Source organism: Uranotaenia lowii, chromosome 2, assembly GCF_029784155.1.
Source record: "Uranotaenia lowii strain MFRU-FL chromosome 2, ASM2978415v1, whole genome shotgun sequence".
Lineage (NCBI taxonomy): Eukaryota > Metazoa > Arthropoda > Insecta > Diptera > Culicidae > Uranotaenia > Uranotaenia lowii.
In genome coordinates, this window is record NC_073692.1 from 30100356 (window position 1) to 30125656 (window position 25301).

Genomic DNA, 25301 nt, shown 5'->3' on the forward strand with positions numbered 1-25301 from the left:
CGATTCGGAGGAATATTCGGCACCTTCTGCGCCGATTTTCCATCTGGGATGTTCTGATCAAGGGGGGTATATAGTAGGTGTACTGATCAACCAAATATTTGAATCAGCCATGTAGATTTCTCAAATTGGCTACCATGGACACGTTGCGTTTGTTTACCAACAAAGCACTCGAAGACGAAGACATCCCCAAAATAATCAGCCTGACGGAGAGATTTTAATAAAAGGGCTAAAGGATACCTGTCCGGAGGTTCTAGGTAATCAGCTAATACCTTCTGCTAAACATTTGAACAATGATGCTCATTTGTATTTACAGCTGGATGCAAACCACACCGTCTTTTTTAAGGCTGTTTTTCGATGCTGTACGTATACATCCTGTACGAGCGTTACCTGCGTTAATCTACCAGACGAACATTTTTTTCTGCGCCATTTCAATAGTATTCTAGAAAGTGACTTGAACCGACAGATGAAGTAACGTTTCGTCGTCGACGAGATGCCTGACTGGTTTAGAGTCGAGGAACAGGCCGTTCGGAGTTACTTAAAGTGAACGATATGTGAACATTCCATTGCCTGTCAAGGAGGAAGTGAAGCTCTCCGACACATACGTCACTTAGGCAAACTTCCTTCAATTCAGTGCACCGATAGCTCATCAGCGTCGTCAAATGAATTCAGAAATTTATAGCAAAGTGCAACTGCTGGTTAAAGACTTTCTCAGCAGATTTCTTCGGCAGTTTAAGCGGTTTAACGGCAATAAACGTTCAACACACACAAACTGGTCTTTTTGTGAAAATAATGACGGTCATCATTTTAATAAGTTTTTACATTTTATTGAACCTAACTTTCGGGAACAGTTAGGAACATAGATTACGTATATTTTTCTTATTTCGTTCCAATACAAAGGAAAACTGATAGGAAACACTTCTAGAACAACCGGAATGGTAGACAGCTCAACTCGATTGGTTCCCATGGTCAGTTTCGCGTTCTATCACCTATCCTAACCGACCCTGCTGTTGCTTCCAGAAACAATACTGGCTTGTGCGCTCGTCGAGGATAAGCTCAGGTTGAACAATCCCGCGGATGATCGGTTTTCTGATGATTGCCGGTGTCAACGATGGGTTCTGGTATTCATGGGTTTGATTTCATGGCTGGTTGATCGCGGGAAGAAAAAAACTTATTGATGCTGGCTCGTATGGAAAACACCGGCTCTAGAGAAATCAGCTGTTTTATAATGTCCGGTTGATTCGTTTCGAACAACGGTCGGTGGCAGATGGAAACTGGCCTGGGGAAACTAAAAATGAAATCTGATGAAATTGAATCATCTTGCCTCACCAAACAACTTTTTTCTTATGTTTGTAAACAAAGATAACCAGCACCACCACCAATATCCCGCGCTCTCCTCGCCTACTTACTGCAAAAGTCGGATAACCTAGTATTTAAAAGACCTTGGTTCTGATCTCTCGCTAAACTTTATTTTGAGTTGAAATTCGTTATCGTGTTTTAGTACATTTTAGTACAGCTGTTGTCAAACATGAACCACCCACCCCCACATCCTCTCGCAGCTGATTTTCCAACCCGTTATTAGTGGTTTTATTGCTGGTTTATAGTGGAAAACCGTGGTATTCTCGACACTGAAGTCACGTCTGGTCTGCGATGTGTTTTTGCCGACGAAAAGCTAAAAACCACCGACGAGGACGGTAGGAAAAAGAATCATCAACATTTCCATCGGAGCCGCTCCGCTTTAAGTCGAGAAAACGAGCTTGCGCACTAGTATTTGTGGTGCGGTTTTCCATTATTACAAAAATGAATGTACTTGCAGCAGCACCAGTCGTCAATCGGAATCTTTTGTGTTAGTGTATCATCGCAGGCAAAGTGCTAAATTTCGGGACATAAAAAAGTTCGTCGAATTTGCGACACTTTTCGGGGTAGCAATAAAATTATGCTAAAACAGTGGACGCATTCAAAAAAAGTTTAAAATATTGATTTGATAAAGTGCGAGAACAAAAAACCATCCAGCAGCCGTTCAAGTGCACTCACTGCCTGTTCCCCCATATCGTCTGTGTTGGGAGAAGGTTGGCAAAAGTTGTTCATAAAATGCCCGAACCCGATTATTGCTGCTGCTTGCTGCATCGATCCGTCGTGGCTATCGTCGATTGTATCAATTGAACCGAGAATAATGACCTGCTGACTGGAGAAGCAAATAGAAATCGTCACCAGCATTATTTTTGTGATTGCACCTAAAGCATCAGCAACAGCCGTGTCCATATAGACGACGGAGGCAGCTTTCTTGATTGCGGTGGAGCTAAGCTGCTGCTAAATCAAACAATCAATAACCCGACTCGTAGGTTTGATATTTAATGTGTTCCGTTGTTTTCACAAGAGAACGAGATTAAAAAAGGTCCGGAAAACAAATCTTCACAGCTAATCGCTTTTAGCTAAGAAAATTAAGAACACACTTTCTCACGTACATTAACAAAAATAATCCGATAACCATCGCAATGGGTTTCGTGAAGGACCCCTGCGGAATTGTTTGCGTCCTGGTGACCTATTTGGCCGTGATTTATGCCGACTACGTTGTAACCCGGTGGATCATTCTGCAAACCATGCAAAACAGGTGAGCGTCCGTCTTCGCGTAGATTGTTTGGTTTTAAAATGGTTGGTTATCAGCAGAAAAGAATTATCTCTTATCATATCGATGTTTTTATTTTTATGTTTCACGAAATTGAAGCGATACGAAGATTATCTTGCTCCGTGGTCTTGTAATCGAGCTTTTTTTTTTATCAAATATTTATATAATTTGTGTTCTGATTCAGAACACGGATTTTAGAACGATATTTGAATTTTGATTTTAGTATTTTTATTGACAAGAGCAAACAAACATTAACCACTGATGATTCTGTACAAGACTTTCTTGTCAGATTTTCTGAATCGCAGAACTAAAGAATTCTTGTTTACAACATACCTACATATGTAGTCTGTTATTTTTTAAGTTGATAGGTATCTAATTAAGGTGATAACACCAAATTCGCAACAGAGCCGACTGACATAGATTTTAGTTGAATTTCGTCACTAGAATTCTTCTAAGATTGTCCAATTTTCCCACTAAAATTAGATATTCAGAATGTTTCACGAACATGCTAGGTGTTTAATTACTTTTGAAATTGAACCTATTGAAGCTATTTTTATATGCAAGTTAATAGGTATAAAACTTAGGAAGGGAAAACCAAAATCCGAAATCCTGAGATCAAACTCTGTAAAGATAGTTTAAATCGTCAACAGACTTTTTAATTGCAAAAATAGACCAAATTTGCTATCATTGAGAGCCAAATTTGCTCTTATTGCCAAAAGTTTCATGCAAAGCAATGCCATTTTTAGCGTGCACTGAAACCCTTATTTTACCTCGTTTTGCTAACGTTTTTTACTCGATTATCGATGATGTCAAATTTTGCCATTACTTGGTACCACTAGCACAATGTGCTATCATTCTTAAAACGAGTTACATATAAAGCTATGATCATTTAGAATCCGTGCATTTCATTTCGGTGACAGATACATTACTAGAGTTTGGATATGCACAATTTCGGCAGCTTTTTTCAGATTTTTAAATTCACGAGTCTTTTGCATTTAAAACTAAACTTAGATTGAACCAGAACTGAAATATCAGAGTTTCATCATTCGGAATTTTCATCCAGATTTACTAGTTGAATTACGAATAATTGAAGAAAAAATGTATATAGAAAATTAAAGATTTAAAATTAAAAAAAGAGATTTCTGATTAAATATTCTTTCTGTTCCGTTAAATTATTGGGAATATTTGTTTGGAATTCAATAATTTCTATTCAGGTTCAATATGCAGAATTCAAAATCGGAATTGAAATTTCCCAAAACAAAACAAAATAGGTAAAAACCACTATTATAAAATAAGATCTGTACTTCTTTTTAAAAATTGCGTTGTTTTAAATATCTATTTTTTATTAACTTTTCACAGGATTTTAATGATGAATTAAGTTATTAATGATAATTTATTGTTGAATAAAATAACTTGTACTTAACTTTCAAGTTCAGGAAAATTCAGCTGGAAATATATTTTATTGATTTGTAGTTTAACGTTATTTATATTGTAGATCCTTAAAAAAGCAAAGCTTTGAACCAAAATCTGAATGTATCTCATTAAAATATACTCAATAGAGATTCCGCCTTTCCGACAATAGAGATTCCGACACGCATCATTATTTCGTATCTCATCTTGGCTCTCTGCCCAAATCACTACCCACCGTACTTACTCGGAGAGCGAACAAACACGTTCTGCTGGACGCGCTGCTTGTGGTTCTAGACATTCAGGAATGATTTTACGTTTATAATTTTCATATTTTTGTGAAATCTCACAGCGTGAATTGTTGCCCCTCACTAGAATGTAGATTAAATTTGCTTTCCAATGAATATACTTTTTGTTGGTCCAAACAAAGTAAAAGCACTGAAAATCCGGGTACAACCTGACGGTGGACCACAAAATCAGATGAAATTTCAATTAAAAAAAAACGCGCAAGTAGTAGTCATCTTTGAAAAATTCCAGTAAATTCAATTTTTGTTGCATCAAAAATCTAAAGACTACAAAATGTTAGAATTAGAATAAATTTTGTAGTCATATTTTTTCAAAAACTCTACAATCGCTAAAGCAGTTTTTACTAGCAATCGAATGAAAAGTAGGTTTTACAGACCACTTTTTTGAACTTTTTGTGACCCTTTCACCCAAAAAAGTTTAAAACAATATTTCTTGGCTTCATGATGTAGACATTAACTTCAGCTTTCATATGCATAAGGCAAATATTTTTTGGACGTGTAATATATGGACTACAGCAGTTTTGCTGAGGCATGTTTTTTCCGATTTTTTTCTTTTATGCTGAATAACGAGAAAACTAATAGCTTTAGCCATATATAATGTTCTAAACATATTTTACTGACATTACAAGGTTTTTATTGATATAAGATTTATATGAAATTAACCTTCCCGCGCCGCTCGGGTCAATATGACCCGAAGCGTACATTCAATTCATCATAACTCGTGACAAAAAAATCGAAAAAATCTGAAATTTGGAACAATTATGCAGAGCCGCAGAATACACAATTTGTAGTACCAGATAACTTCCGGTGACCACCGGAAATGGCCCCATGAAAAAAACCGATAATATGCCGTTCGGGTCATATTGACCCGAGCACTTGCGCACGTTCCCCTGGCCACAAATAATAACCGATTTTGATGATATTATATTCGTTGTTTAGGTAATTTTATCTAGTTTCTCAACGTTATGAAATTAAGTCAATATATTCTAGGAAGTTATCAGTAGTCCATTCCGAATGAAAAAAGTCCAAAAAAAGAGCTCTTTTTGAAATGCTTATAACTTCTGAATGAATTAATTTTTTGAACTAACTTAACGATTTTCGAAATTGTTAAGAATTTACCTTTCTACAGATGTACAAATATGTGGGGGTCCAGTGGAAGGTTTGGCCGCTATTCCAGAACTTCCGGTAGAAAAAATTCTTACTTCAAAAAAGACATCCAATTTTGGCTTTGCATCGCTGTATCTCGCTTACCAATGGACCGATTCTCAAAATTCAAATTTTAGTTTTTTTTCGTCAACTTTATTATTATTTTCATTGAACATACTTGGTTCCTTAAAAATCTCAGTTCTTCAGTATATCGTAATGAATCTCACATCTTTTTTGCCATTTTTCAAACTTCCCCTCGAGTTGGTAGGCTTACGGGATTTTGTTAGCGTGATTTCTCTAAAAATTGAACTCAAATTGGCCACTTTTTATATACCTAGAGATTCATTAGAGTCTCCTCTTTCGATGGACATACTTTTTGTGTAGTGTTTCGAAAATTTGTAACAACGTTTTTCGAATTTATTGAAAGCTGTCAGATTTCAATCAGTTTGGCCGACATTTTCAGCAGGTTGGTGTACAAATCTCGCACCCCTCACGTAGCCGCGGGAGAAACAAATCCTTTAGCTCTCTTTTGTCGCTCACCAAATCTACCTACCACCCCACCCAGCAGCAGGAGGAACTGACATCTCGCCGCATGGCTTAGGTAATGAATTGTGCTGATGCTGATAACGTAATAAATGTTTTATTTTTGTAGGTATTGTTTGAATCTTTTTTGATATTTTTTATTACATAGGTAGGGTAAATGAGCCTAATTTCGCTATATTTTGTCAGAGGTTTTTAGATTTGATATTATTGCGCCGAATCTTTAATACTTAGATATACAATTTTTTGGTAACTACATTCCAATTTTTTTTCTGAACTCTGTTTTGGTTTGAAATAATCATTTCAAGCCTTAATTTACGAGAAATATCATGTTTTATCAAGTGTGTCGATGTTCCTAATATGGCACTAATTGTTCCTAATGTTAACATATGGGTGTTCCTAATGTTAACATATGAGGAAAAATGTATCCGCGTACCCAAATATAACACTTTTTGTTCCTGATTTTGCATATGGGTCTGTTTTTTAATACTTTAAAAAGAAAAATCTTAAAACTCACCTTTTTATAAATATAACAACGTTTTTGGAATATGAATAGGGAAATAAGAACTATTTAAACCCTACACAATATTCCTTACGCTTACGCTATTTACGCTAGTTTTGAAGAAAATAGTGAATATTGAGCTCATTTAAATTCGAACTTTACCTTTTCCAATGAATACATTTATTATATTTCAAAAAGTAGAAAATTCATTGTAATGGATACAAATAAGTTCAGTTAAACAGAGCATCATGCATCATGCAACAGCATTGTTAGATGCAACATTTGGGTACACTTATTTAACTTTTATTTTAATATAATTGATTAAAATTATCATTTAATGATAAAAAACAACGATGATGCCATAGTTTCTCACATCGTGAGAGAGTTTTATGAAGTTTTTGAATCTCATAGAAAATTCGAAACATCGAAATTTTTACATTTTTGATGCCGTAAAAAACTTTACACAATGGGATGGATTGACTTAGTGATATTACCTATGAACTTTATATGGAATTTATTATCCTACATCAACACTGTTGGTGTATGAATATTTTTCGAACAATCATTTAATTTTTTAAAATAAATATTTTTAAAATTCCGTTACCAGTCTGGGCTAAAATGCATCGACATGGAAATCAATGATTTACAGTTTAAATCTTGTTTCCATATGCTAGAATATGATGTGAAATTTTTGTAGTATTATTTATCCCTAAATGCATCAGCACCCTTCTGCTTTCTTCTAAAAGAAAAAAATATAAACTTTAATTCTAACAAAATCTTAAATAACTGCAGATCGTGCTTTATGCGTAACGACATCACAAATATGTCAAAAACTTTTCAAATTTTTTTGTTTGATTTTTCATTAAGAACAAAGGTTTTTGCAACTTAGATACCCCTTTTTCTTAGTAGGGTGAAAATCGCATGTTATGTAAATTTGAAAATAACTGGTGAAACCAATTATTTTTCTGACTACGTTAATTTGATGTCCCATTTACCTTAAAACTTTTTATGTACAAACGGTAGGATTATCAATGGACATTAGGGTTTAAGAAGCAATTGAAGTTTAAAAGTGTTGCATAATGCCCCAAAAGACGGTATACAACGTATTTTATTCAGATTTTTTTTTTATTTTTCCTTTCGATTCTGTTCTCGTTAAGAAGCTCTCTGTAACTCGATGGTTTCCTTCTCTGTCGCGAAAGGTGCGTTCCTTACAACCTGGCGAAAATATTTTTTCAACATTTTAAGCTTTGAGATATACTGAAGTAAAAAAAAATCATGTTTTATTAGCTCAAAACATTTTATTTTAACAGATCGTTGAAAATTATGTTAAAACACAATCCTTTCAATCAAATTTATTTCAAATACATTCTATGACTTTGATATAATTTGGAAAACTTTGACTATGTCCATAATTAGGAACACATTGAAAATAGTGTTCCTTATTGTGGACATATGCTTTTTTCAGTTTTTACACGAACAAAACATGGTTCTAACATACTTATTACTTAAATCATGATAAAAAACAATCCGACAAAAAATTTCAAAAAAATCGGTTGACAAATTCAGCTTTAATCTTCTATTTCTAAACAGGTGTTTTTTAAGAAAATTGCTAACAATTCCATTCAATTTAGACATACTTGGAAACAATCCGGATTTCACGAAAAATCTTGTGAATTAGAAAGCTAATTTGTTAGTAAAATGAAAGTTCAAATGATCCTTTACATTATCAATTTTTTGATAATTGTGATAAGTGAAAAATAACGTCAAAAACAGGCAAAATCGAACAGTATGTTAATATTAGGTACACATGCCACATTAGGAACACTTACCCTACCTATATTTTATGGATGGTATTATACATTGATCCATTTTATTCAAGCACAATCTTCTGCAAATGTGAAATTTATTATTTTTATAACATTTTATTCTATTTTTATTATAGTCGTTTTAACACCTTTATGTCATTCGCGACGTATATCAACGATACAGTTGGCAGACAGTCATGGAAAAACTTATCCGGTACAACTGTGCCCGAACTCACGGATTTCTGATTTCAATTTTCAGCTTGAGATTTCAGATTCAGATTTCAGATTCAGATTCCAGATTCAGATTTCAGATTCAAATTTCAGATTCAGATTTCTGATTTCAGATTCAGATTCCAGATTCAGATTTCAGATTCAGATTTCAGATTCAGATTCCAGATTCAGATTTCAGATTCAGATTCAGATTTCAGATTCAGATTTTAGATTCAGATTTCAGATTCAGATTTCAGATTCAGATTTCAGATTTTTGGCGGCAGAGCTTAATCTCGGGACATCGAAGATATCATCTTCCCTTATTTTCAAGTTTCACTTGTATTTTAAATATAATGCTCGACGGAATTTAGTGTAAGAAATAATACTTTTCAAAAATATTCGAATAAGTTAAATAGGTGATACAACTGAAAGAAAGATTGAAGCACTTAACTGGTTATGATAAATATTTATTAGCAAATCAATGACGATCCTACAATAAAACATTCATAACATAGGTATCGGCATGAGCAAAATCAATCAAAATTCAATCTACAAGCCACGCGGCACGACGATTCCTCCTGTTGCTGCTGGGAGGTAAGTTTGGTGAGCGACAGGAGAGCTAAAGGATTTCGTTTCTCTTGAGACTACGCGAAGGGGTGCTAAAATAGTACGCCAACCGTCTGAAAATGTGTGCTGGACTGGTTGAAATCTGACAGGTTTCAGTATATTGGAAAAATGTTGTTACAAATTTTTGGAAAACTTCATAAAAAGTATACCAATCGAAAGGGCAGATTCTAATGAATCTCTTGGTATATAAAAAGTGGACAGTTTTAGTGGAAATTTCCGAGAGATCACCATGACAAAACCCCGAGAACCCATCAACCAAAGCGAGAGTTGAAAAATGTCAGAAAAGTTGTTAGTTTCATTCAGATATACTGAAAAACTGATTTTTTTTAGAAACAAAGTTTGTTCTATGAAAATAATAATAGAGTTGACGAAAAAAAACTAAAATTTGAATTTTGAGAATCGGTCCATTGGTAAGCGAGATACAGCGATGCAAAGCCAAAATTGGGTGTCTTTTTTGAAGTAAGAATTTTTTCTACCGGAAGTTCTGGAATAGCGGCCAAACCTTCCACTGGACCCCCACATATTTGTACATCTGTAGAAAGGTAAATTCTTAACAATTTCGAAAATCGTTAAGTTAGTTCAAAACAATAAATCGTTCAGAAGTTATAAGCATTTCAAAACAAGCTCTTTTTTTGGACTTTTTTCATTCGGAATGAACTTCCGGTAATTTCCTAAAATATATTGACTTAATTTTATAACGTTGAGAAACTAGATAAATTTACCTAAACAACGAATATAATATCATCAAAATCGGTTATTATTTGTGGCCAGGGGAGCGATAACAAACTGCAGGTCAAATAGTCCCGAAATTTTTTTTACAGATATTTTGCGAACGGCATGGGAAGGTTAATTATAATTCAAATGACTTAGATAGATTTTACTTTTGGAGTGTCAAATTTACACTCCTAGTGCTGATAAGGGTAACGAAATCTAATGCGGATGAGGGTAAAGAGTTTGTGGACGATTTTGAACAAAACGGAAAACATGATGTTCAGAATAAAAAAAGAGCTGTTTTACTGTTTTGGAATTTGGCTGGATCCCCCCCCCGAAATATCGTCGAAGCCTTACAAAGCGGTGGTCAGTAAATCATTAAGACCAATAAACTTATTCTACCTCATGATAGTTTGTCTTAATAATTTATATCAAATAAACCATGAAGTGGAGTTTCTCCCTAAAAGTATGCAAATTAGTACACCGATTGCAACTGAGTTGAGTAAAAAAAATTGAAATATGAAATTTCAATCGTAAAATGATCTTGAAATTACCATTTTCTCAACTCATATCGGTATTTTAAGATTTAAAAGTAAAGTGAATTTCTATTAGTGCAGGTCACTGCACTTCAAAGAGAAATCCGATGAGAAAAAAATTATTTTATCAAGATTGGAGATCGAGTACGCTGCTTTACGAGACTCTGCATTTAAACGATATATTTCGAACATTCAGCGAGAAGTTAAAGAAAATCCATCGACGTTTTGGAAATTTATCAACAGCCGATGCCATTCGAATACTATTCCATCGTCTGTATCATTCCAAGGACGCACGTCAAGTTGTATCAAAGAATCAGCTTTTTTATTTGCCGAATTCTTCAGCAGCGTATATACCTCGACAACTCCAGACTGCTCCGATTCCTATTTTGGAACTCTGCCCAACTATGACATTAGGTTTCCGCAACCGCTTTTAACTGAACAGGAAGTTACAAGTGTTTTGGGTACTCTCGATCCATCAAAAGGTGCAGGGCCGGATGGAATTCATCCGTCATTATTCTCGAGAATTGCAGTTTCCCTCGCAAAGCCGCTTTGTCTGTTATTTAACCGATCAATCTAAGAAGGAGCTTCTCCGAGCCTTTGGAAAACCGCGTCAATTGCACCGATTCATAAGTCTGGAAATGCACATCAGGTGGAGAACGACCGACCGATTTTAATTCTCTGCTGTTTTTCCAAAGTGCTAGAAGTCCTAATGTACGAAAGGTTTTATGCGGCAGCTACTCCGTTGCTAACCGAGGTACAGCACGGTTTTATTATGAAAAGATCAACGTTGACCAACTTGATGTGCTATGCCAGTGACCCACATGCCGCAATTAGTAAAAAAATGCAAGTGGATTCTATATACATCGATTTTGCCAAAGCCTTCGACAAAGTTCTTCACATTCTCGTGCAAGATAAATTGAGGCGCTTTGGATTTCCAGAGTGGGCAACTAAATGGTTATTTTCATATCTATTAAATCGTCAAGGCTATATAAATATTCGTGGCACACACTCCACTGTGTACGAAATACCGTCCGGAGTTCCACAAGGCGAGGAGGAGTTCCACTTACAGGGCTGGTAGCAAGTCACTTTTTAGTGACTTGGTCACTTTTTTTGGGTCAGTCACTAAAAAGTCACTTTTTTCATCATTTGTCACTAAAGTCACTATTTTCTGAAAAATGGTCACTTTTATCACCAAAAGTCACTTTTTTCACCGATAATAAACCAATGAAAGAGTAATTTGAATTGCGCGTGTTAAAATTGACGGTAGTAACGGTAAATCACTTGATCAGTCAGTTAGAAATTTTTTTCGCCTCCGGCGGAATTTCGGCATTAATCACCCTTGGCTTGAGACATTTCGATCTACGACATTGTTTGACTTCGTGAATTGAAACTAACTTTGATTGTAGATTCTAGTTTTTAGTTCAATCAACCTTTTGTATTGGAACTCAAAACTTGATATACAAAAACCCTATCTCGTCTTTAGTTAGAATGGGTTTTTATTAAGAATTGTAATTAAGATTGAGATTGAAACGAACCATTTTCTTTTATGAAAAAAAATCTTTTATGTCATAACAAATGTTATGATGATATGAAATATTCTTTAAAAAACAATTTCAGACTCAATTTTATTTCGTGTTTTTTGTTCTTCTAAATACTTAAAAAAAGGGTTGTACAAATTTACACAAGGCCACAAAAATTACATTTTTTTTAGGTGCAATGAATTTAAACGATAATTTCAACTAATTTGGGTTCCCCGAATCTAAATATGTATGCAATATTTCTATCAGCTTTTATATTTATTATTATTTATTTCGTCTTTGGTTTAATTACCGTACAGACTGATGACTTAAAAACTAGGAAATTCTTCTTAAGCCTATTTTAAAACGACGTTTGCACATATTAAAATTAAACAAATTATACACTAAATTAAAAAGTTCACAACAGTTGTCAATAGGGTGGTTTTGGCCATAGGCAGTACGGTTATGAGGAATTGAAAGAAACTGACGTTGTCGAAGTGTTCTCGTTGGTACATAAATGTTAACACGTTGTAGAATGTAAGCACAGTCAATACGGTTGGTCAATGTGTCGAAATTAAAACCTTGCTGCAGTTCGATGCGCCGCTTTTCGAGTGAGTTTAGACATATCAGAGACCTTTCCTCGTACGGTGGGTTTTTTATTGAAATGAAAATAATTTAAAATCTTTAGAGAAGTTTTTGCACTTTCTTTTTACAAAAACTCAAATCAAAAACATATTATTTAGAAATAAAAGTTTTATATGAATTAATGAGCTTTAAATAGAATCAAGTTTTTTTTACACTTTCTGATGTGATGTCAAAAATACTTGTAATGACATTTTTCCATAATCAGTTATCTATCAATTTTACTAGTAATAAACTCTTTATTACCAAAACTAAATGGCCGAATTTGACAAAATTTCTAGTTGAGGTCACTATTCACCAAATCAATAATTGAAAAAATAAGCACCAAAATGGTTATGATGAAACATGTTCATTGAAAAAACTCTTCCTGAAATGTTTTTAAAAACTAATCTTTTTTACTGCCATACTGTTTTTTCAATTTTTAAAAAAAACTACCGAATTTTATTGTACAGTTTTTTTTTTCAATTTTATAATCAACTTGCCGGATTTTTTTAATCAAACTTTTTAAATTTTTAAGACATATTTTTAACAATTGTTTCCTTGTTTTTAAATTCTAAATTTTCGTGTTCTTCAACCATAAGCCTTTAACTCCAAATTATAAATAAAAAAAAACATAATTTCAACCTTCTGTTCTTTCAGGACCCAATATTTTAATCAAAAGAGACAAAATACTCAGAGCTTGTAATTCAAAGCTTAAAAACCTGCGATTGAAACTTTAAAAACTTTTTATTAATGTTTTTTATATGAAATCATATTTTTGGATCGATCATGATTTTTAAATTAATCCAAAAAGTTTGAAAAATTGTTCTAAGTAGCAACTTTCAAAATAAATTTTATCTATAACTGACACTTTTAAAATTATTATAAAGATATTCTACTTTTTATAAAATTAAATTAAAACATCAAACATTGAAAAAATTCTGTTCAAAATTCATTTCTTATTCAGTAATCGGTAATTTGCATTTTAAATCGTGATTAAATATTTTTTGTTCAAATTAAAAAATTACAGCGGAATTTCTCACTAAACTTCCAGTTAAAAATGAGGAAAAGAATTCCAAATTTAGATGAATAAAAATTAACAATTATTATCATTTTCCTAACATCTATTCATGCTAAGTTTTGTACAAAATTTGACATTTATTTTAGAATTCAGATATTTTTTAATTTTAAATTTGCTAAGAAATTCTTTTGAAACTAATTTATTTCTTACTTTCTTGACAAAAACTAAAAAAATGACTGAGAAAATTTTGTTTATCAGTCATTTTTTTAGTTTTTGTGTTGAACATGAGTGACAAATGGTGTAAGAAAACCCTTTCCTTTTCAATTGTTTATTTTTGGTATTGTTAATCATTTTATCTAAATTTGAAATTTGAAAACCCCCCGGAAGGGTCCATCGCACCGGAGCGACTGGTCACATTTTTTGTACTTCAAAGTTATTTTTTCGTTCTACATAGTCACTATTTGGTCACTTTTTTCGGTCCTCAAAGTCACTATTTGGTCACTTTTTTTCAAATTTTGGTCACTAAAGTCCCTACTATTTCATTGTTAAACCGCTACCAGCCCTGCACTTAGGACCTCTAATCTTCGTACTCTTCATAATCGACCTGGCTACTTTCCTTCGATCGGCTAAACTTATGTTTGCAGACGACTTAAAAATCTATTGAACCATCGACTCCAGTGTGGATTGCGCAGCGCTTCAAGAAGACATGAGTAGAGTAATCGCATGGTGTGAGAAACACGTAATGGAAGTTAACGCTGAACAATGCAAACGTATCAGCTTCTTCAAAACCAGAACCACAGTTGTATTAAACTACGCTCTAGACCAGGGGTGAGCAACCTTTTGAAGCAACGGGCCACTTTTAATTTGAAATTCTTTCTGCGGGCCGCATTATAATAAAATTTAGGTAATAATAGTTTACAGAGTTTTACGCAATTTTTCATAACGACAAATTTCTGACAAAAACAAAACTGGAAAAGGATAAATAAAACGAATTCATATACTTGCATAAACATTTTTTTCAAATTTAAGGTGATTAAGGATTAAGCTAGCCGAAGTTGAATAGGTTCATCACTCAATTTGATCATTCCTCAATAATTTAATTGTTTTACTGATTTGAAAAATAAAAAGAATATTATTTTTTTACCAAAAAAAATCATTTGCTTTCCTTTTATATATTAATAACGAATAATTTTGAAAGTCTTTCTATGGTTCGTAAAAAGATTTGAACCGTTTTCTAAGAAAATCCCTTTTTTGTTCGAACCGATGCGGTGGTATTTTTTGTCATCACTTCCATTTGAAAGTTCCGTAAAGCATGGTTGTTTTTTCGGTGCATATTTTCGAAATGTTTTTTCAATAATAATTTAAATTTTGTCGTGAAGCCTCTATTTTTTGTTCTATAAACGGTATTTTTTTTAATTTGAAGTTTCGTATGAAATCATCGCATTGAAATGTTGAGCAAGGTTTCAAAATCATGAAAAATTCTTTATTTCACAGATTTTTAATCAGATTTTTCAATGTTACAGGTTACATTTTTCATCCTGGAATTTTTCTACAGATTTCACAAATTTTATCAATTTAATTTAGATTCATCTTGGTTAGGCTTTCTATGGCTGAATCATAAAAGTCGTATGACTTGGGTAATATTGATTGCTAATTTTGAAGAAAAATCACTCAATTTAATCAATGATTGGCATGATTTCCCTAAGAAATTTCTGGATATATAACACATCACACGTAACACAAAACAACAAAATTCACATTTTTCCAAGGAGAAAGGAATCTCAGAACTGATTTTTATTCAAGGGGCTGAATCCCAATATTCAATTAGTTTTTTTTGTAAGCTCAATTTTCGAGATAACTTAAAAAAAATTGGTAGAAAATAAGTAATTTAATTTGTGTACTTTTTGACAGCAATGTAAAATACAAATACTTATTGACTTAATGATCAACTTTCCTAAAGACTGCAAGTAAATTTTAGCTCTGAGAAAAAAAGTAATGGAAGTTTTCTTTTTGTTATTTTTTTACAAACCTGCATAAAACCGCATTTTTGATGAAATTTCAAAGGAAAATGAAACTTAATTGAATCTTTGATATTTTTAAACCCGAAAGTCAAATCATTTCGCAGTCTTCAACAAAGTTTTTGAATGAGTTAAAATCTTAAATATACAATATTCAATAACTTTCTTTAATGATGTCAGAAGAAGTTGTAATCTTATTTTTAGGAATTCTATATATTATGGAATTAAATTTTCGAAAGCGTTGTACAGACTAGTTCACTTTTCGGCTTCTTTCGCTGATCACAACGCCACTTACAAGGTTTGATCCTCATTCATTTTCAAGTACTCTGGCCAAATTTGAGCTCATTTGAGTAAGTTTCCAGCGTGCGCTAGAAGTTTTATTGAAAAAAGTCCATTTTTCTGGAAAATTTTCGTAGATGTGTTCTAGCAAGCTGTTGTTAATATAAAATGGTAATTTTATAGTGCTCGGTGATTGGTATGACAAGCATTCGTATGGACCTGTTTTAGATAATTGACTAAATCAAACCGAAAAAATTTAAAAATTCATAAACTACCAACTTTTACAGAAAATTTAGTTCCAAGTTGAGAGCTTAAAATCAGTAGTAAATAGAAAAAAAATATTTTTGATATAAACTTTTCATAAAAAGATAGCCTTATTTATAACCTTTAATTTGATGTATAACACTTAATGATCGCAAGAGTGCTAGCAAAGTTATTCAATTATCTATGCAACAAATTTGATTTGATAAAATATTTTTCATTCAAGTTTGCTCCACACCAACTTGTGCACAAGAAAGGATATTTTATTCAATCAAGTACCCCATGACGGGGCCAGGAGTTAAAAAAAAGCGCGCGCTTTGATCAAGTTGTAAGCAAGTCCTCTTGATGCCACGTTTTGCAGGTTGCATGATGCTAAAACTTGAATGGAGCTAACATTATGATTCAAAGAATGTGATGTGAATGTTTGAATATCTTTGCTTGTACTGTTGCGATAATTAAGTGTTATACATCAAATTAAAGGTTATAAATAAGGCTATCTTTTTATGAAAAGTTTATATCGAAAATATTTTTTTTCTATTTACTACTGATTTTAAGCTCTTAACTTGTAAGTAAATTTTCTGTAAAAGTTGGTAGTTTATGAATTTTTAAATTTTTTCGGTTTGATTTAGTCAATTATCTAAAACAGGTCCATACGAATGCTTGGCATACCAATCACCGAGCACTATAAAATTATCATTTTATATTAACAACAGCTTGCTAGAACACATCTACGAAAATTTTCCAGAAAAATGGACTTTTTTCAATAAAACTTCTAGCGCACGCTGGAAACTTACTCAAATGAGCTCAAATTCGGCCAGAGTTCTTGAAAATGAATTAGGATCAAACCCTGTAAGTGGCGTTGTGATCAGCGAAAAATGCCGAAAAGTGAACTAGTCTAATTGTACATACAAGAATATCTTGGCAATATCTGAGTGCTTGATTGAATGAAGGATAGTTAATTGATTGAAAATCAGCTTTTGGATTTTATGTAAGTTTATTGATTTATCATAAGGTTGCCAGATTGCTCGGTTTTATCCAAGTTTGCCCGAATATTCAACACAAAATTTGACAAAAGTCCGGCCCGGCCCGGTTGCCCGGATTTCATTGAAAAAGGCCCGGATCTTACCCTGATTTATTAACTTTATTTGCTAAAACAAACAAAAAAACAAATTGTGTTGTAATTTTTTTTTAATTTTTGCATCCTAAATGACATTTTTTGAGCTAGTTTTATAAAAATAATTATGAGAAATTTTTTGAAAGTCTTAAATACGATTTAAAAACGGCTGATCAAAAAAAAACTATTGTTTTCAAGTTTTTTTTCTTGATTTGTGTCGAGTAATTTCTGGATTTTGACCAAATTTGCCCGGATATTTCCCGGATTATTGGTCGATATTTTAATATCAAATGCCCGGATTTTGCCAGGTTTTTAGATAAAATAGCCCGGATTTGTCCGGCCCGGGTAGGTGCTGAAAAAATTCTGGCAACCTTATTTATCAACCCACTCAATCAAAACTAGAAGTGATAGACGAAATCTGTGAAATATTTTGAATTTGGTATGCCAAAATCAGGTATTGAAACATAGTCACCAAAAATGCAGTTCGTTATAAACTTTTGGGGGTGGATTAAAGAATTATAGGTATTGTTTTTGCGAGAAATCAAATTTCGCTGAGTCATGTCGATAAGAAATCTATAATCGTTTATCCAGTCTTTATTATAAAACTTTTCGTATGTCCGGAATTAATCAAGAATAAAAATATTTAACTTCATCGTACAATTTTAACTTTGCTTAAAATGAAGAATAATAACTTAAGTAACTAAATATTACATTTTTTCAACAAATAATATTGTATAAGTGCCTTTGAAAGAGCTTGAATCCTACAAAAAAGTCAACAAGTGGCGTGCATATCAAGTTATTTGTATTTCAATTTTTTGGTTAGTAGGGACTGCTATTTTGTGATAAATAACAATCTATCGTAGAAAAAAATCGTGGAAATAAATTCAATTTGAGATAAGCTCCGCGGGCCGCACAAATATGTCTCGGGGGCCGCATGCGGCCCGCGGGCCGCGCGTTGCTCATCCCTGCTCTAGACGGTACTCCACTTGAAAGAGTGACTAGCATAAAAGACCTGGGAGTAACCTTCGACCAAAAGCTCTCGTTTACCCAGCATATCGCCACTACAACAGCAAAAGCTTTTGCTTTGCTTGGATTTCTCCGACGAAACACTTTTAGCTTTGAGGACCCGTACGCTTTGAAAGCAGTGTTCTACTCATTAGTCCGCAGTGTCTTGGAGTATGCGGCACCAGTTTGGGCGCCTTACCAGACCACTCCGTTCATGTAGAAAGAGTTGAAAAAGTTCAGAAAAAAATTCTTCGCTATGCGTTGCGCCGACTGCCCTGGCAAGATTCCGTAAGGCTACCGCCTTACACACAAAGGTGTGGCTTGCTGTCGATGACATCGTTGAGTCAAAGAAGAATGTTCCTACAAAGAACGTTTGTCTACGATATCCTGTCAAATAATATAGACTGCCCGCAACTGCTTCAGAGTCTAAGTTTAAGCGCTCCAGCTCGCCGACTGCGTCACCAAACCACCTTTTGGATGCCAAGAAGCAGAACAGTATTTGGACAAAATCATCCGCTGAATCGATGCTGTCAAGTTTTCAACGAGGTATCGCACCTGTTCGACTTTAATGTTTCAAAATCTGTGTTCAAATGTGCAATCCGTGACGTTACCTAGTTTTAATTATGTTTTATCTATTAATTTTAATATTCGGTCTGTATGACAGCAGTCAAAGACTTCAAATAAATAAACACTGTACATTCATGTCTCACTCCAGCGGTGACCGAGATTGGAGCAGACAAGACACCGTTCGTGCAAGACCTTGCACAAAAATGCCTCGTACTGTCGTAGATGTTTTCGTGGTTCAGTCGGTGGAAGCTTTTTCAAAATCAACGAACACCAGCAGAAGAGATTCCTTGATTTTGTTGATTTCCTTGTGTCCTGTTCAGGATCACTTTGCAGAGTACTTTGAGGGTTGTACAGATCAACATTATGCCTCGCCAGTTACTGCACTCTGTCAGGTCTCCTTTCTTCGGGACCTTTACGAGGATATGCTGCATCTAGTCGGCCGGGAATGTTGCAGTATTCAAGATGTCAGCAAAAAGACGATGCAACATTTGTACTGACCAGGCGGGATTAGGTTTTCAGCATTTCAGTATGACTTCAGCAGACTGTGTCTTGTATTTTCCACTGTTAGGTCAGGGGACTTCGCTCAGTCCCAATATCTAGCTTGAGGCGGCTGGCTTCTCTAGCAACTTGAACCAGCTTACCTGGCTGGGCAAGAGTCAACACATTCCAAGGTCCAATTCTAGTCCGTGGCAATACTCGGAATAAACAAATACGGTATAACGTTAACAGTTTTTACTGATCGTTCGGTTATTTTTACCGAAAAAATTGTTTAACCGCATAAATTGTTACACATCTATCACTGATTAACTAAGTTCGATTTAAATGCATGTTATTTTAACTTTGTTATTTTTCAAATATCATCATTCTTCCCTCTTTCTCCACACAGCTTATGGGCCCCGTTCCACGTGGTTGCGTTCAACACCATTGTATTCCTGTTGGCCATGGCTCATCTGAAGGCGGTCCTACTGGATCCGGGGACCGTTCCGCTGCCGCAGACTCGCATCGACTTTTCCGATCTGCACTCGGAGCGGAACTATCAGCGTGAGCACGAGGAGTGGACCGTCTGTACCCGGTGCGAAACTTACCGGCCACCGAGAGCCCATCACTGCCGAATCTGTAAGCGTTGCATCCGCCGAATGGACCACCACTGTCCGTGGATAAACAATTGCGTCGGGGAGCGCAATCAGAAGTATTTCCTTCAATTTTTGGTGTACGTTTGCGCTCTAGCTTTGTACTCGATTTTCCTGATCATCACATCGTGGGTGTATCCCTGTGAGACTTGCTCGAGTACGGTTCCGGAGACGCAAAGCCGCATATTGCACAGCGTGCTGTTGCTGTTGGAATCGGCTCTATTCGGGTTGTTTGTAATCGCCATCATGGTGGACCAGATGCATGCCATCCTATATGACGAAACGGCCGTCGAAGCTGTCCAGCAGAAGGGACCCTATCGAAGCCACCGGCCAAAGATGGCCCTGTTGGCTGAGGTTTGCGGTCGGGGTCACCCGGTGATGTGGGTCTTTCCCTGTACCAGCTTGAATCGAAAGCATCATGACACTCCGCTTTTAAGTCATGATGTTTAAAAATGTAGGAAAGGCTTTCTGGCGGCATATAAGCTTACATTATCGTTAGGTATTCCAGCACCCTCTTGCTTTACTTCTCTTATTTATCCACGCTTTTTCGGTCTTTCCGTTACCCGTCTGTCTTTTTCTCTGTATCATAAATGATTTCCGGCTTATACTGGTGTAAAGTAATTTGAAAATGGGATGGAACTCAGCATCGTTTAGCATACCGAGCGCGACATAAAATATTTATTTGCACGTTATAGTACCGAAACATACATGTACCCACGAGACGGTTTCCCGAATGTGTGTAATTTTTTTTTTGAATCGACCACGTTGCTTCGTCAGGAGCAAGCTTGTGGGACAATTTTCACAAATGCAGTGAAATAAAATAATTGTGATTGCAAAGTATTTTCTGTTATTTTTTGTTTTCACTTTTTAGGGTCATGACACAGTTATGTTAAATAACGTTATCGAACGTTTGTCACTTCGAGAGAGGGTCAAAATGCAGACTTGGAATTTGAAGTTGATAAATCAGAATCTAGATTGAGAATTTCCAATCATAATTGATGAAAAACTTCAAATGAACAGCCAAACAGTCAAGTAAGCAACAGTCTCAAATTTGATGTCACAGTAGTAATGTTTCGATAATTGGTTTTGAGGGAATTGGTTTTCGTCTAAAAGCTTGGGAGATACTTCTGTTTAAAATTAGTACATATAATTAAAATAAATGCACATGGGAAATTGGTTTAACAATATTGATGAAAATTAATTGAATTTAACAAAAAATCTAGCATCACTAGAAAGGTTGTTAGGTTATCTCTTGTCAAAGATTATTTCTATTTAAAGAAGTGTGTCGAAGACCGCATAAAGATTACACTTTCCAGAACAAAGCTAAGAATAAGTTTTCGGTTCAACATTCCTTTTAAATTTCTATATTTCACCGATTTTGCAGCTGTATTCTAGGGTGTTGCCAGAAATTTGTGGAAAGGATTTAAATTATTTTTTCACCCAACCATGGGATTTCAAAAAGCAGAATTGATTCGAAGCAGTTCAAATGAAATCAAGTATTGATTTTTTGACATTTAGGCATAAAAGTGTCAAAAAAGTAAAAAAACCTGGCTTATTAATTTATAACCAATTTCTCATTATTTCAAATTTTTTTGGATTTATATAGAAAACAAGTTTAATAAATCCTAGATACTTCAAGTAAATTTGTGAAAATCGGTTCAGTGATTGGCAAGTAACAGCTGTTTGTATTTCAAGAGTTCCAATATTTTGCTTAACGTTGGCCTTCAAAGTGTTAGTTGACTCAAACCGTTTTTTTTTCAAAAACACGCCATAGCATCTTAAGTTTATTCAGATACGGTTCAAATCAAGACAAAATATAAAACGATACGTACAATACTTCGTAAGATCCAATAAACAATAGACCAGAGCAAAACATCAATTATCATCAACATTTATCACTCAGCATAAAATTGTCCAATATAAAAAATATTGAACACCTAATAAACAATCATCATTTAATCTATGAAATATTTCGGCTTTCAAAATTGAAAAACTATCAAAACTTAGTCAAAAAAAAAAATTGGAGAATATTGTATGTGCATTGGATCAAATCCTAAGCGAGCTTTCCATGAAGTTCCAATCTAATCACTCTTACCAGACAAAGATTTTTCAAGCAACAAACGAACAAACTCAACGTTTTCCATCCCCCTTTGTAATAACTTGTTGTTTAATATTTAAGTGTTTCAGTTGTACATATTTGCGTATGATTTTTGTTCAATATTCCCGAGCGAGTGTGTGGATAACAGCAACGGTTATAGTTTCTATTTACGATTGCGGTGGGCAGAAGCTTGATACTTATACGTTTTGTAGCGCGTAATTTGAATTTTAGTTTGGCTTACATCTTCCAAAAACCGATACCTTTTTGATACTACCGATTTTCCTATTGAACTGTAAGCGAAACAAAAACAAATAGAACAATGTAACAATCGAGGAAACATTCATTAAAATGTAAGCAATAGGGTATAGTTAAAACAAAAAAGAACTTTGCTTAAAGTAACTAACTGAATGTAGCTTTTGTATATAAAAAATATATACGGATGTTCAAAACTATTGGGTTGAATTCTGTTTCCGATATTAGCTCAAAAAGACCATACTGCATTCGCGCTACGTGTCTATCACAGTACATACATTTTAGGCAGTAGTGGAGCAACTTTAACGGCGTGAGATTCGATGGCATAAAACCAAGACAACATAAACCCTAACTGGCACCGGTGCCACCAGAATAGAACCCTTAGTTATAAAGTAAATGATAAAGAAAGTTCGAGAGATTGAAACAAAAAGGGCAAAGACTTTATATAAGATAACTTTAGAGAAAGCACAGGTTGATATGAACTATAAATGTAATGATTGAAAATGCAATTATCGAAATAGAATCACCCACACTCACCTACACAAACACAAAAGAAAAAAAAAACCAAATCGCTAATTGTCGAACGTTGAAGTCGTTAAGAGGCGAAGAAGTCTGAGCAAATGAATGAAGTAAATTGAAACAGGACAGCAGAATATCGATAAGGAACACGGTACATTGAACTTTAAAACATATAGTTTGGTTAATCTAAGATGGGTAAGAACAGAGTTTTACATTTTTATATATTTGGAAAGGAAGAAAGTATTCATAACAAAAAATCTGTACGACTCGCAGTTCGTGATGGGATGGATGATGGGATGATCCACCCTGGTAATCAGGTTGGAATGAGCGAACTGATGAGATACATGTCGTAGAAACCCGACACACCGGCACATACACACACACACAAACACAAACATTACAAACATACAGAAAACATTACATTCTATATTGTAGCTCCAGTTTCTTGAAAACAGTGAATACATGTGCATACAGATGTGCAATAACTTGTACGAGCGATGGTTGTTTCTTTCTTGTCTTAGAAAATAATGAGAAATTCTTCTTGAGATATCTTAACGTGAACCAAAGCAAACATTGGCTTTAATTATAGAAAACGTATTTTTTCCATCCACAAATCAGTCAAAAAATGTCTGACAAAAGGAATAAAGAAAAAAAAGAATAAATGATCCATTTGTGTTTTGAAATCAGAATCTCACGATATTGTTTGGAGTTTTTGATTGAAATAGATTTACTCAAGGTGGGTATATATTCAGGAGGTGTTCCCGAATAACGAATTCCCGATTCAGCCATTTTGGCTATGTAGGCTATGCAACTATACGGAACTCATGAAGTTTGTTTACCAACAAGCTGAGCAAAAAATAAACAAACTCATTGAGAGCCCCGCTCACTCCTCGCCTACTTACTGTGAAAGTCGGAGAACCTAGTGTATCTAAGAACCTTGGATTTACTGAACTGTTCTTATCCTGAAGCACCTCTAACAGGCAACAGGTCTGCGCTTAGAAGAAAGGAAATAAGAAGTTGTAATTAAAATAAAAATAAACGGAATAGCGAAACTTATTAACGAGAACAACGACTCCTGGAAGTTGGAGATCTAATTCCATGCCCGTGAGCGAAGGTCTCTGTAGATATGTTTCGCCAGAGGTGAAACCGGAAGCTGCTGCCGATAATCGAAACATTGCCGAAATTGCTGGGACGAATCAGACCAAAGAGCATGGGCTATGAATGAGTTGCAGCTATGCCGCAGACAACACGGGCACATCCTGAATACCACCACGACGAAGAATATATGAGAGAATCTCAAGCGGCAACACAAAACTAAGACCGTTAGTTACAAGGTTTCTTGGGCATCCCGTTCCACTTAGTTTAACCACCGCGCTCGTAACGCCTCTGCTCTGCTCGTCTGCTGCCTACCGGATTCGCAGCGAACACCATCCGGCATTCTCGCAACATGTCCTGCCCAGTGCATCCCTCCAGCCTTCGCCACCTTCTGGATAGTGCGTTCGCCTTAGAGTCCCGTGAGCTCGTGGTTCACCCTTCGTCTCCTCACTCCGTTAGAATACTCCAAGTATACGCAGGTCCTCCTCGAGCAATATCTACGTCTCGTGCCTGCAGAGAACAGTCGGTCTAATGAGCGTCCTGTACAGCTTACACTTCGTGCGAGAACTAAGTCTTCTCGACCACAGTTGCTTGTGGAGTCTGTAGTAGGCAAAACTTTCGTTGATCATTCGCCGCCGGATCTCACGGCTGGTGCCATTGTATGCGGTCGCCAGTAAGCCGCGATAAACATAGTCTTCGACTATCTCCAGCTCTTCGACGTCGATCGTGACCTTGTTAATACTGGACAAGCGAGTTCGGAGAGGCATTCAAAATACACGCTCTGAAGCCTCGCATAGCAATGCAGGAGACGATACGTATACATTCATTCAAACCTCCCCTCCATGAGGAGGATCTGCTCTGTCTGAGAGACACTATTCGTTTGCTGCCCCGAACGAATTGAATTTGAATGACTCAAACCGATAGCTGTCGTTGAGGAGAACATCTTCAACCTCGCCGCAAAGATTGAGGCAACAACAACAACAACAACCGAACGTTTTGCATTGCACAGGCCCGCAACGTATGGTGCAAAGAGGAGGGAGGAAAAATAAACGAAAAAACTATACTCAACAAAATACAATCACTGGTTGACCGGAAGAGCAAATTGGTCGCCATGGAAGTTCGCAGCGAAGACATTTCTTCAGTGTTAAAAGTAACATTTCACTGCACTAAGTTAAATAAGAAAGTGAACTGAAATTAAAACCATTTTGTCATTCATCAGACAATATACTATAGATAGGTAGCAAATAGATTGAGGACAGCCTATTATATCTTGAGCGCCAGCATACGATTGTATGCAGTATGCATGGGGAGCTTTAGGTGGGAAATTTAAAGCTGTGCAATACGTGCGCGGCAGTGTATAAGTGTGTGCTATAGGTAATAGTAGGTAGGCGA

At 35.1% G+C, this 25301-nt stretch overlaps 1 protein-coding gene across 1 annotated transcript; it reads left to right on the forward strand.

Annotated features, from left to right (window-relative positions):
* The first annotated feature begins 1526 nt into the window (after nt 1–1526).
* On the forward strand, nt 1527–23298 carry LOC129746846 (palmitoyltransferase ZDHHC3-A). Its single transcript, XM_055740744.1, has 2 exons — nt 1527–2608; nt 19702–23298. Exons 1-2 carry the CDS (start codon nt 2493–2495, stop codon nt 20393–20395), a joined length of 810 nt encoding a protein of 269 aa, XP_055596719.1. The 5' UTR covers nt 1527–2492; the 3' UTR covers nt 20396–23298.
* Nucleotides 23299–25301: the final 2003 nt, after the last annotated feature.